A 12,936-nucleotide genomic window follows, 5' to 3' on the forward strand; every position below is an offset into this window, starting at 1 on the left:
TAATGTTTTTTTAAATAAGTATCTGTAAATTTTATATATATATATATATATATATATATATATATATATATATATATATATATATATATATATATATATATATATATATATATATATATATATATATATATATAGTTATGGCCAAAAATATTTGGTAAATATGACCAAAAAAAGGCTGTGAAAATTAATCTGCACTGTTAATCCTTTTGATCTTTTATTTTTAAAAATTCACAAAAATCGAACCTTTCATTGGATAGTAAGAATTTAAAATGGGGGGAAATATCATTATGAAATAAATGTTTTTCTCTAATACACATTGGCCACAATTAACGGCACCCTTTTATTTAATACTTTTTGAAACCTCCATTTGCCAGTTTAACAGCTCTGCATTTTCTCCTATAATGCCTGATGAGGTTATAGAACACCTGACAAGAGATCAGAGACCATTCCTTCATCCAGAATCACTCCAGACCCTTTAGATTCCCAGCTCCATGTTTGTGCTTCTCTTCAGTTCATCACACTCATTTTCTATAGTGTTCAGGTCAGAGGACTGGAATGGCCATAGCAGAAGCTTGGTTTTGTTCTCAGCGACCCATTTTTGTGTTGTTTTTGAGGTTTGTGTTTGGATTATTGTATAGTTGGAAGATCCAAACATGGTCCATTATAAGAGTCAGTCACTTAGTAATTTTTTAGGCCCAGCAGAAATATAGGCCCACAACATCAAAAATACAGGAGTATATTTTATTGTACACATGGGGTAGTTTTTATCCCTGTGTTCACCAAACCCATCTAGAGTGTTTGCTGCTAAAAAGCTCATTTTTTTAGTTTCATCTGACCACAGAAGCCAGTCCCATTTGAAGTTCCAGTTGTGTCTGATAACTGAATGTACTGGAGTTTGGATGAGCTAGGAGAATTTTTCTTGAAACCCTCCCAAACAACTCGTGGTGATGAAGGTGCTGTTTGACAATTTTTTTTTTTTTTTTTTAAGGTTTTCTGACCCTGAGACTTTTTTCTGCAATTCTCCAGCTGTGGTCCTTGGAGAGTCTTTAACCATTCAAACTCACCTTTTCACTGTGCATTAGGATGATATAGAGACACATCCTCTTCCACGCAGATTTATAAAATTTTCTGTTGATTGGAAATTCTTAATTATTGTCCTGATGGTGGAAATGGGAATTTTCACTGCTCTAGCTCTTTTCTTAAAGCCACTTCACTAATTTGTGAAGCTCAGTTATCTTTTGCTGTTGTTTTGAAATATATTCTTTGTTTTTTTCTATTTTTTTTGGATGATTAAGGGAATTTGGGCTTTGTTTTCCCTCATATTTATATTTCTGTGAAACAGGAAGCCTAGAATGTTTAATTTCATGTTCATAACCACCCTGGAGTGCTCAAAATTGTGAATATGAATGGGAATATACTTCTGAGATATTTTACTCATAAGAATTTCTAGGGGTGCCAATAATCGTGTCCAATGTGTATTTGAGAAAAAAAAAAACATTCATTTCATAATGATATTTACCCCCATTTTAAATTCTTATTATCCAATGAAAGGTTAGATTTTTGTGAATTTTTTTTTTTTTAAATAAAAAATCAAAAGGATTAACAAAGCAGATTAATTTTCACAGCTGCCTTTGATCATATTTACCAAGGGTGCCGATACTTTTGGCCATGCCTATATATCTATATCTATATATATATATATATATATATATATATATATATATATATATATATATATACCATATATTTGTGTGTGTGTGAAAATTTCACCAACCCAAGTAATTCATACATACGGTTATATTGTGAAATAGAAAAGAAAACCAAACAAATAAGTTCAGAAATTAAGTTATGTGTAGTAAAATGGAATTACATAGGGGAAAATAAAGTATCGAACACATGAAGAAAGGAGATGCAAAAAGCCATGGAAAGCCAAGACACGAGCGGAAATCTATGAGTACTTAGAAAGCAATCCTGCTCCAGAAAGCATGCAGTGTCGGCCCAGTTCCGGCCCACATAACTTACTTTTTGAACTTATTTGTTTTGTTTTATATGTATGAAATACTTGGGTTGTTACCAGCATCTGGTGAATATTACATGTCCACAGCACCTTTATAAATATATTTACTGAGAAAAATGGTGACACACACACACACACACACATATATATATATATAAATTGGTCTGATAAAAAAAAAAAAAAAAAAGTTACATATTTCTATTACCTTCTGACACCAAGTAATTAAAGTAGTTAATTACTGATTTAAATGAATGTCTCCATCCCATCATAAAAAAACCTGACTCATCTCCATCTCTCAGGTTTGATGCACTTTAACTGTGTTGATATCACACACTGGTACCCCACTTACCTTCAGTTCTGAAGCAGTCCTGTGACCTACTTTAGTCCATTTCCACCCAACCACCACTTTATTTCCCCCTTTATGCTTTTTTTACAAGCTCATAGCCTCTCTTTCTCACCCAGCTGGCCTAGTCCGGCCCCGGCCCAAGGACGATAGGGCCATAGCCCTTTGGTAATGGATGGGCTGCCAGCGGGACCTGCTGGGCTATTGGAGTGGCTGGGTTATATAGAGTTATACGGCAGCCTATTTACTGTGGTGATGAGCTGCAGACATCCCCCATTATTTATGAAGGGAGGCCAGCGGAGGGGGGGCAGAGGTCACTGAACCCAGGTAGACCTGATACATTAATAAGAGCTGGGCGGACGTCTCAGTTTATGCGAGAGCAAAAGAGCAACAGAAGATAGAAAGGTAGAGAGAATACACTTGTATACAGGCTATATATAAACACACCCAATGCAAACTGGTTGACATTAATATGCTAATTTCAGTGCATTTGTTTGGTATTTGCAGGTCTTGTTCTGACAGGGACAGCAGGGGAGAAAAGCAATGCTAAATGCAAATAATGAAATGCAACTAATCCTATAATTGTGCTTTGAAGGGAGAGCAAAATATTAAAATAAGAGAATTGTTGGCAAACCCAACTTTGTTTATGCATATACAACATTATCATTGGGCCAAAGTGGTTCATGGCAATTTGAATGAATTTACATTTTTAATTTTGATTTTTGTTTATGCCCCCCCCCCCCAAAAAAAAAAATAAATTAAAAAAACTGACGCAAAAAATGGAGGGGGCCATTAAATGGTTTGTACTGTGTGTGTTCTGAGTGTATAAAGGGTCAAAGACATTGTTTGATGAATGAAACTCTCACACTTCAAATGGGTTTAAGGCTTCATTGTTCAATGTGCTAGTGTTTCTCTTTATAAGATAAATGGTTCTTTTAGCTGCGGTCAGCTGGGGCTTCTTAACATACTATGATCTAAAGGGACCTTTAGACACAATCTATCTTTGCCAAACAGACTGCATTTAAAATGGGTTTGATTTAAAAAGAAGAGAGTTAACAACTCCCTTCCAGTTTATAACTGATTTTTTAAATGTTTCACTTTTAATGTAAACGTTTTCTGTATTTAGTGAATTTTACACACAGGACCACATGAAGGCAATGCAAGCATACATCTAGTTTATACTGACCAGGTTGAAGAATACTGAGGGAAATTGTGTTCGTTTTACCTTAAACAACCCTAGATGTGCTGATTTGAAACAAGTCAGCTTTGTGGAATTACGAATTAATTAATCGTACTCTAGAATTTAGCATTTTAACATCATTGTGGTTGTCCATCATTAGACTGCTGAGTGAAACGCAGAATTCAGAGACAGAAAACACGCTGTTGCGCCTGACAGCTGCAGTACTATAGAGAGACCCAGAGAAGCTCCACTTTCAGCAGATGAAAACGAGGAAAGATGTTCTCACAGATGTTCGTCTTCAGTGCCAGATGACCCTCATCAGAAAAAGTGGACATGGCAGCCATCTTAGCAACACCTCTAGGCATCTACTTTTTAGTCATGCAGTACAGATCCCACTCGAAACATGAATATCTCCAAAACTGTATGATAAACAATCAAAACAACACTCAAAAACATTTTTTTTTTAATATTTAAAAAGTATATTGTTATGTCCAATGATGTTTTAATAATTTAAAAAGCTCATAAATAATAATAATAAAAAGAAACAGATTCTGTAAGTTTGTATGGTTAGTTTTAAAAATGTAACAACTTTCTACTCAGGAAATCCAAACGAGTCAGACAGCAGCTAGTCCTTTTGTGTATCTGTGCTAATGCTGTGTTTTAGAACTGGCAGTGTCTCTAAGGGAGAGGGTGGCAACAACTGCACAATAATCATTTCCCTGAGGCTTTGAAAGTGTCGCTCACTTGGCACACACAAACACGCACAAACCACATATGCGCGCACACAAATACACACACGCATGTGTGACGTTCTGCTCAACTAAATTAGGTCTAAAGCCAAGCCCTGTGCACAGTGTTTGTTTTCTTTCTGGTGCTATCTTATTCCAGGATTACTAATCAAACAGGCCCTGGGCGATCGCAGGGCCAAACATCTGAGGAAGTGCTTGGCAGCCTTTCAACTCTCCATGCTGGAGCCAATGGATAAGAGACGCCATTATTCATGAAAACACTCCAGACTGTCTGAATCAACTTCCCAGTTTGTTTTTAATGTAAAAACAGCCACCCTTTCACCAAACAAACGGTAAGCGAATATGGCAGCTGATAAGTTGATCCTTTTCCGAATGTCAGCCCTTTAAACAGACAGAATCATTGAGTTCTTTTCACCTGTGCAATTGCAGTTAACTCAAAAAATAGAGTCCTGACTTGTACGTCAACTGTTGCCGTTGTTTTACGGCACATGCAGGTGAATGTATTCATTTAAAATGTCACTGGCTCCCGTCAGGGCAACATTCATTTGGACATGATTTGTTAAAAAAAGGAATTTTCCACTGAAACCTTTTCCACCTTCAGTCTCCAACTTTGTCCAGTGCAAATCTGTGCTTTTTTTGGCTCTAGTTTATGGTCCCTTTGATTCAAACAGATCCCCATGCTCCATGTGCGCCGATTTGACTCTGTGCGGTCATCTGCCCCATCTCCAACAAAAAACCACACCTGAGCATCAGCTGATGTAGGACGCAGGAGAAGCCCATGAATTAAATTGTCAAGTTCATCCTCCTACACGTCCTGAGACAGCAGGCGCACCTTCCTCCCGCTGAGCACCCGTTTTCTGAGCTCTGCTAAGGAGGGAAGTTTCATTTTGTCTCTGTTTTTACTGTATACATTAAGGAAGATGCCAAACACCACCAGAAGACCACCCCAGACGTACCTGCGAAAGAACCAGTGTATGTCATTCTCGACAAAACAGAAATATGTCATTAGTATTACCAACACTCAACACTGCATTAAAACTGACCCAATCAAATCTTGATGGATAAAACAAATCTCATCTTACATTATTTGCTCAGCATTGTTTCATTTGCAAACACACCACAATACGTTATGAAAGCGGAGACTCTGGTTCACTTACTGGAAAGTGAAAGGTTTTGAAAAGAACAGAAATGACAGCACAATAGTCATGGCTTTTCTTCCCGTAGTCACTGGCGAGAGGAAAAAAAGAGAGAGAAAAAAGGAAAGTTAATTCATTCATTAATTCACTTTCTTTTACTCACTAAATTTGAATGGCCATCCCAAAAAAACTTTCAAAAGAGAGAGCTTATCTTACCTGTGACAGCAACCAGTGCTCCAAACAGCTTTATCAGAGCCAGGACGAATGAAATGCCAAAATATCCCGTCAGTGAAAATAAGAATGCGTAACCGTATGTCGTCACTGGATGCTGAGTGAGTAAGACATATATTAAAAATACAGTGATTTGAAGGCTCATGTCATGTAAAACTTTTCGTTCCTGATCCTTTGAAATGAATGAGTCTTGTGCTTGTGTAAACATTATGTTTAGATTTGTATGACAGTTTTGTGGCTATAGTTTTCATTTGGGTCAGTTAATATGAACCAGTAAATATGAAAATTATGTTGCTGCTAGGGATGCACCAATTAGAAAATTAGAAAAGCAATTACAACCACAAGTTCTATAACTTATGACCATTCACATTTATATATCATACAGTATAAAACCTGACACTTGAACCAAATTCCTCATAGGCCTTATTTCTACTGTTTTTGAGAGATTCAAAATAAAATAGTAATTATTTTGATATTTTTTATTAATAAATAAACATGAGAAGTGTATTGCTATTGTAATAATACCACATTATAGTAAAAAATCAAACATTTACTAATAATAATGATAAATAAATATGAGCATTATATTGTAATAACACCACAGTACAGTAAAAATCAATCATTTAATAAAACCGATATATCATTTTATAGTTATATGACATATATAATGATAAATCATTTTATTATTTATTGTGATTTTTTTTTTTAGTGTGATTATTCAATAAAAAATATAAAGTAGAAATTAGAAATATACTACTGCACTGTAAAAAAAGTATTCAATAAAATCTAACATAAAAAGCCATTAAGAAGGTCAAAAATACCCCTGGAAATCAGTCCTAGGAGCAAATATTGTTAATGTCTGATCCTAAATGATAGTGTGAACTATACATATATAACTAACCAGTCACAACAGATTTCATTTACATACAATAGTCTTAAGGGTACAGCACCAAAAACACCCGGGTCAATTCTAAGAGTCAGAGGAAGGGTGGAAAAACTGCCATGTGGACATATTTTTTTAATTCAAAATGAATGTGTTGTTTACTGTAAAATGTGTGTGTGTGTGTGTTAAAACCCACCTGAGAGCAGAAGGAAACAGCAGGTCCAAGCCCCCCAAAAGACAGCAGCCCCAGCAAAATATACACAAAACCAATAGAATAGGAATATAAAACCTGCAACACATGGACAACAATGAATAATATTCCTGCACACAAGAGAGACAAACCATATTATGATGGTCTTAATTCTAAATAATTTGTACCATCTCTGAATTGGTTCCGTTATGAATTTTCATGGCTTTTTCCTGCACATTTCCAATAGCTGCATCCGCACAGAGGGCCAGGGATATAAGAATTACCCCTAGAAACAATAAACACAAGAATAAAATTCTAATTAAATTCAATTAAAAATCTTATGCAGACAGTAGATTATTCTTAGCAAGACAGATGACTAAATTTTGGAGCAAAGTTTGTTTCTCATAGTCTATAGACTGAAGAAGAAGCAGTCCTGTACCTGTTACATTGAAGTTTGGGGCAATCTTGCTGTCTGCCAGTGTAAACCAGATCAGACCGAGACTCATGCAGAGAGCAGCAGACACGTCCGCAACATTGTAGCGTTTCCCTAAAAACACACAACATCAACAAGCTCTATCAAACCAAGAAACTCTGACATGGATCAACTCACACACATCACAACAGCCGCATAAACATGCATCTGATCTTTTGCTAAGCTGAGGGCCTTATCATCTGGGTCCTTTGAGTTCTGGCTGCAGGTTTGACACTGGCTGCAGGTTGGCTTTACAAAGATCTTTGAACAAGTTCAACGGGGAAGTGATGTTGAAGAGAGCGATGGAGTTTTTGTCTTTTTCTGCTGGACTCTTCAACTCATCACAAGCAAGCATGAGTTTGAGGTTGGACGTGAAAATGCAAAGACCGAGAAAAAAGAAGCAGCAAGAAAGGCCGAAGAGTGTTCTCAAACAGGTAGTAGCCGTGGGGTTGGAGGTGATGCAGCAGGTTGCTGTGCATCACTTTGATTCCGTCCAGCTTTGATGGGTTGGCATCTTGAGCGCATCCTCAACCAACGTCCCGCTGATCTTACACACCAGCCTCAGGGGACGCAAGGTCCATGATGCCAGAAAGAGAAAAAAAAAAAAATCAAAATATCCCCATAAAAAGAGAGGGTTTCATTCTTTCTTGTTCAGGATATCAAAACTCCAATCCAGTTGTTGCATAAGAAAAGCGAAGAACTCCACAACAACAGTGGCCAATGAAAGAAATAACATAAGAACAAGGAACTTGTTCACAGAAAATTAAAAACCGAAAAATCAAAATAAAGTGTTCAAGCTCAGATTGAAATTTTAGTCATTATTCACTCATAATTACTTCTCTGCTGCAGCTTTAAAATCTCCTGCTCAATATTTCTGAATAATTGTATGATGCTAACTTTGCTGTTGGCATCATGTAGTCGCAGAAGACTTGTAATAATAGTGCAAAAGTCATATGGACTCCTTTAATCATACTTTTTGTCCTTTTTGGAGCTTGATCACTATGCTTTCAATGAGCTGTCACAAAAAATCCCAGTTTGTGTTCCATTGAAAAAACACATCTGGTGTACACAGATGCACTGATTATAATAACTTCTATTTGCTTTTTAATGCAGTACAGTAATAACTATAGTAAAAACGGTTATATTGTGAAATATTATTACAGTTTCTATATTTTTAATTTTAGCATATTTTAAAATACTATATTTAAGTATATTTATTTTTTTTTCCTTGTGATGGCAAAGCTGAATCTTCAGCAAGCATTACTCCACGCTTTAGCGTCACATGATCCTTCAGAATTCATTCTAATATGCTGATTTGGTGCTCAAGAAACATTTCTTCTTATTATTAATGTTTAAAATTGTTGTTTTTGTTTTAAAATGTTTAAATGAACAGCATTTGTTTGATATACTTTTTTTAACAATATAAATGAAGTTAGTCACATTTTCAGTTTGCATTAAATGTGAAGACATTGAAAGACTAACAATTTAGCATATGAGCTGATGTACCTTGTATAAAAACTCCTCCGATCATGACAGGAATGAGTTTGCAGCACTTAAATATGACTTGTGTAGGGTAGTTCAAGTATCCTAAAGAAGTGTTGGATAGGCCCATGGTCCCAACTGTTAAAAATGCGATGATCATGTAGGTTTTGCATGGTATCCTGAAAAAAGAAGAAGCAGCAGCAGCATTCTATTAAGGTTTTTTTTTTTTTTTTCTTTATGTGAATACTAGTTTTATGATAAAAAAGTGTTTGAAAGTTGATATAACTGTAAAGTTCTGCAACTGCTAATAAATAACATTTTATCCCCAGAAATTGAATATAAAATCCAGTTAATATAGGTATCAGTAATACTGCAATTGATTGCAAAACCCAGAGCAACAGTTTTCTATTATAACTGAGGGTTAATTTTTAATTTGTCGACAGCCCCAAAAATTACCTCCTCCTTTTATCCTGAGTAAGCTGCAACTCCACTAAACCGAACAAGGAGTACAATCCAAACTGCACTAAAGTCAGATACCAGCCAAATGGCTTAAATCCCTCCAGTGAGAATATCAGCTCCTGAAAACACAGAGACTCACAAGTTAGCAATGCCACGAAGGAAAACACAAGTTTAGCATCACTGCAGACACAAATATAAAGTCAACAATCACAAATGGGACAGAATGTCACCTGCAGGTAGCCGTAGATGAGGTAAAAGAGGAAGACGCCGGCCACACAGATGAAGAACTGTGTTGGTGTGTTGAAGCGGTTCAGGTTGATGCCCAGCACTCTGAGCTCCTCCACAGATTTGATATGAGGTGACATGACCTCTGTGGATGAGGGCACGGATATGGAGATGTGCTTCCTCGAGCTGTAATTCCCAAGCCCAAATTTACCACTCATGTCTGCAGGCTCCTGAAATTCAAAACACAATCTGAACTTACATATTTTAAATTCACTGTCTACTAATAAAATATTTTATAGAATGTGGGTAACCAAACAGATGATGGTAGCCATTAACTTGTTTAATTTATGATCAGTTTAATACATTGCAACAGTTCTTATCCAGTAACATTAAGTTCACTGTAGTAATTATGACACTGCTGAAAACATTGTGTCATAAAATGAGAAACGCTTTTCAAATTGAGGTTTTTGTGCATATAAACATATTTGTAATGCAAAACAAAGCTTTTATTTATGTTGTTACTCCCACACACCGCACACAGATTTAGATGAGGGGAAAATCCACTTATATGAAGTAGTGGTAGCATGACACGATTGTATTGCATTTAATATACACCATGGTACTGAGTGATGTGTATATACATATATAAATTATATATTATTGAGCTCAAAAATATTAAAAATGTCATAACATGGCACTGTTATTTGTTAATGTCTGTGCATTCACAGTATACTGAATTACGAGAAAAGAAGAATCTTACCCGAATGACCCAGAGAAGATCAGAGTAATTAAGCGGTTTAATGAGAATCGCATTGATAAGAGTGAGAGTGATGAGTATCTGACACCTGAAAGAGTGTATCACACTGCTCTCACATCTCACCCAGCTCACAACCCGAAACAACGCGTCTCCGCACTGACACGCATGGCAGGCTCAATCTGTGACTTTAACGCGCAGAATGAGCGCGAGATCAGTGTTTAAACGCAAAATCGCTCTCTCATATGGGATTTAGAAGAGATAATGAGTGTTAGCGGCTAAGCTAACACCTGCTGCTCTGCTCCACTTCCGGGTTTAAAGTCAGTTTTAAGACTTACAGACATCCTCACATCGATACAGTCGAACGGAACACAAAACAAACCCTTCATCCATAAAGACGTATGTCAACGTGCAAACTATACGATGATTCTAAAGGTTTTTGTGTTGTTCTGTCTCCCGACAGCAGCCAACAACTTCCGGTAACCTCTGACCTTAAGAAACACGTCACTGAACACACACGTGTCAGTCTTAACACCCAGCACTGACAGATTTGAGTTTGGAGGGCAATATAAAGAATAATAATAATAATAAAAAGATTTATATTGTGATAAATCTGTACTTGTTCTTTCTTTCTTTCTTTCTTTCGAGAGGGCTGTTTTCTGGCTGTTGCTGAATGGTTACTGTAGATAAGCAAAATATAATAATAATAATAATAATAATAATAATAATAATAAATAACAATAAAACTACAATGCATTATTAATTAGGAACCAATAAAGGGGATTTATATTACAGCTCATCATAAACACATAATCACACATTAACCATGGTTTTGTTAAGGTAAAACTATGGAAACCATGTTTTTTTCTTTTCTTCCGTATTTATTAGTATTTGTATAACCACAGTTCTACTATATGGTTAAACTACTGTATGATTAGTGTTGCAAAACCATTATTGATTTGTGGTTACCATTTTTTAACTATATTAACCATGTTTTTTGGTTTTATTTGTAGTAAAACCATGGTTATTTTTTCCTAAGGGTGGTGCTGTCTGGGCCAGCTGTGCTTATAACCCAGAAAAATGTAGCACACCTTATGAATGCAAGCTGTTATGCATTCCAAATTGCACACTGAATGTAAACGTGCCTGGATAATATACTTTTACTTATGAATCCTCCATCCTTGCATATTTTTTTGATAATATGTATCTCAATGTAAGGCTGGTTGCAACACAAGTTTTTAAAATTTATATTAAAATTAAGTAATGCATTTTAAGGTAACTGGATGGACATCCGCTAGATGCTAAAGCTAACATTCAACAACAAACAGCATGTTACAAGGAGTTCTGTATTATCTAGATGCAATTTTATGACCTGGTAGTATATCAAATCTTTCCACACACCCAGAGGGATGTAGCCTACTTTCCCATCACCAAAGAAGCACACACTTTTAGTGCATAGTATGTAAGCATGCAAATCAGGACATAAAACAAGAAAATCCACTCAGGCAGAAATCCGTCATTAGAAAATATCTGATGCATGCTCTTCTGAACGATTCTCGCCGATCTCTGAAATAAGGACAATAAAAGATCACTTTTGTCAATGAAGCAGATGAACAATTAATAATTTCGTACCTGCTTTATTTCTTGTGTTGGTTTCATTGATAATATATATACAGAGCTACACAACGTGTGTTCTGCTAAAGTTTTCCTGGCTGAACTGTATAACCTGTTTGTCCAGACTGACAGGAGAGTGCGTTTGGTGTATTTACATCCTTGTTTTGCATGTAAGCGAATGAATGTCATGCAAAAATCAAACAAAGTAATTTTGATCAGACCTTTAGATATCGACAAAAAGCTCAAGGAGCACACTACATGCTCACCCTCGTCCACAGCCCATGATGTGACCGAGCCACAGCTATGGACGGTCCATCTCTGGCGAGGGGTTATGATCCTATCTACCCCTCCCCCCAGTTCGCCCAGCCTCTGTTCCGCCCATTCATTTCCTCTGCTTCCCCTATAGATGACAGAGGCCTTTCCATCCACCGCGAGAGGTTAATTCACTCACGGACAGCATTATTTCTTTCCAGCCCCTTCCACAATATAAAAATTCAGAGTGGACAGGCCCATCTCTCATCCGTCTGAGATTTGATTGGAATGCTATTGCCTCCTGTCCCGAGGAGCCCCTGCGCTGGCTTGGCTGCACTTTATGACACTAAATAGCCAGGCTACAATTTTTCCATCTATTCAAAAAATTCTCTTAATAACTCATTCTTCTGGACGAGAGCCCTCACTCTCCGCTCTTTGCCGAGGACAGGCTCGTCCCATTTACGTCCACAGGTCACCAGAATGGAGACCTGGAAATGTCCAGAATTCAACGGGTTAATTAATCTCCGAATTTACTGCCCATTCTCTGCCGCCCATTTGCCGAATCATAGTCCCGTGGAGAGGCCTGTGCAATATTTACTACCCGCTAATAGTATTCAGCAATGCACAGAACCGTCCACATGCATGCCACCCATCTAACTTTACAAGTGATCTCATTTATCAACAATGACGGATTTGTGTAATGACTTTTACTTTTTGCAGCCCTTCACACCAGATCCTTCTAAATAATAAAATGGCTATTTATTGATTATTCAGAAAGGTACATATTCCCATAATGGTCTCGGACCAGATCAAATAACCAGTAATAAATAAAACATTGCATGCGGAAGGAAATGCGGTGGCTTTTCAAAGACCGAAATCTGGATCCAATGAGGCCTGTATAGCTCAGCAAATCAGTAGGATCTTCTGGGAAAGTTGAATGGTTGAGTGA

The 12,936-nt window shown here is 36.7% G+C and overlaps 1 protein-coding gene across 1 annotated transcript; it reads right to left on the reverse strand.

Moving 5' to 3' along the window:
* Positions 1-4,475: 4,475 nt before the first annotated feature.
* LOC109068442 (adenosine 3'-phospho 5'-phosphosulfate transporter 2-like) lies at positions 4,476-10,631 on the reverse strand. The gene is made up of 10 exons (XM_042752013.1): positions 10,128-10,631; positions 9,373-9,597; positions 9,140-9,261; positions 8,708-8,862; positions 7,169-7,276; positions 6,918-7,015; positions 6,736-6,828; positions 5,642-5,753; positions 5,447-5,516; positions 4,476-5,245 (listed from the first exon to the last, which is right to left on the reverse strand). Exons 2-10 carry the CDS (start codon positions 9,583-9,585, stop codon positions 5,095-5,097), a joined length of 1,122 nt encoding a protein of 373 aa, XP_042607947.1. The 5' UTR covers positions 9,586-9,597; positions 10,128-10,631; the 3' UTR covers positions 4,476-5,094.
* Between the last annotated feature and the right edge of the window lie 2,305 nt (positions 10,632-12,936).

The sequence above is a fragment of the Cyprinus carpio genome, chromosome B24, assembly GCF_018340385.1.
Source record: "Cyprinus carpio isolate SPL01 chromosome B24, ASM1834038v1, whole genome shotgun sequence".
Taxonomy (NCBI): domain Eukaryota; kingdom Metazoa; phylum Chordata; class Actinopteri; order Cypriniformes; family Cyprinidae; genus Cyprinus; species Cyprinus carpio.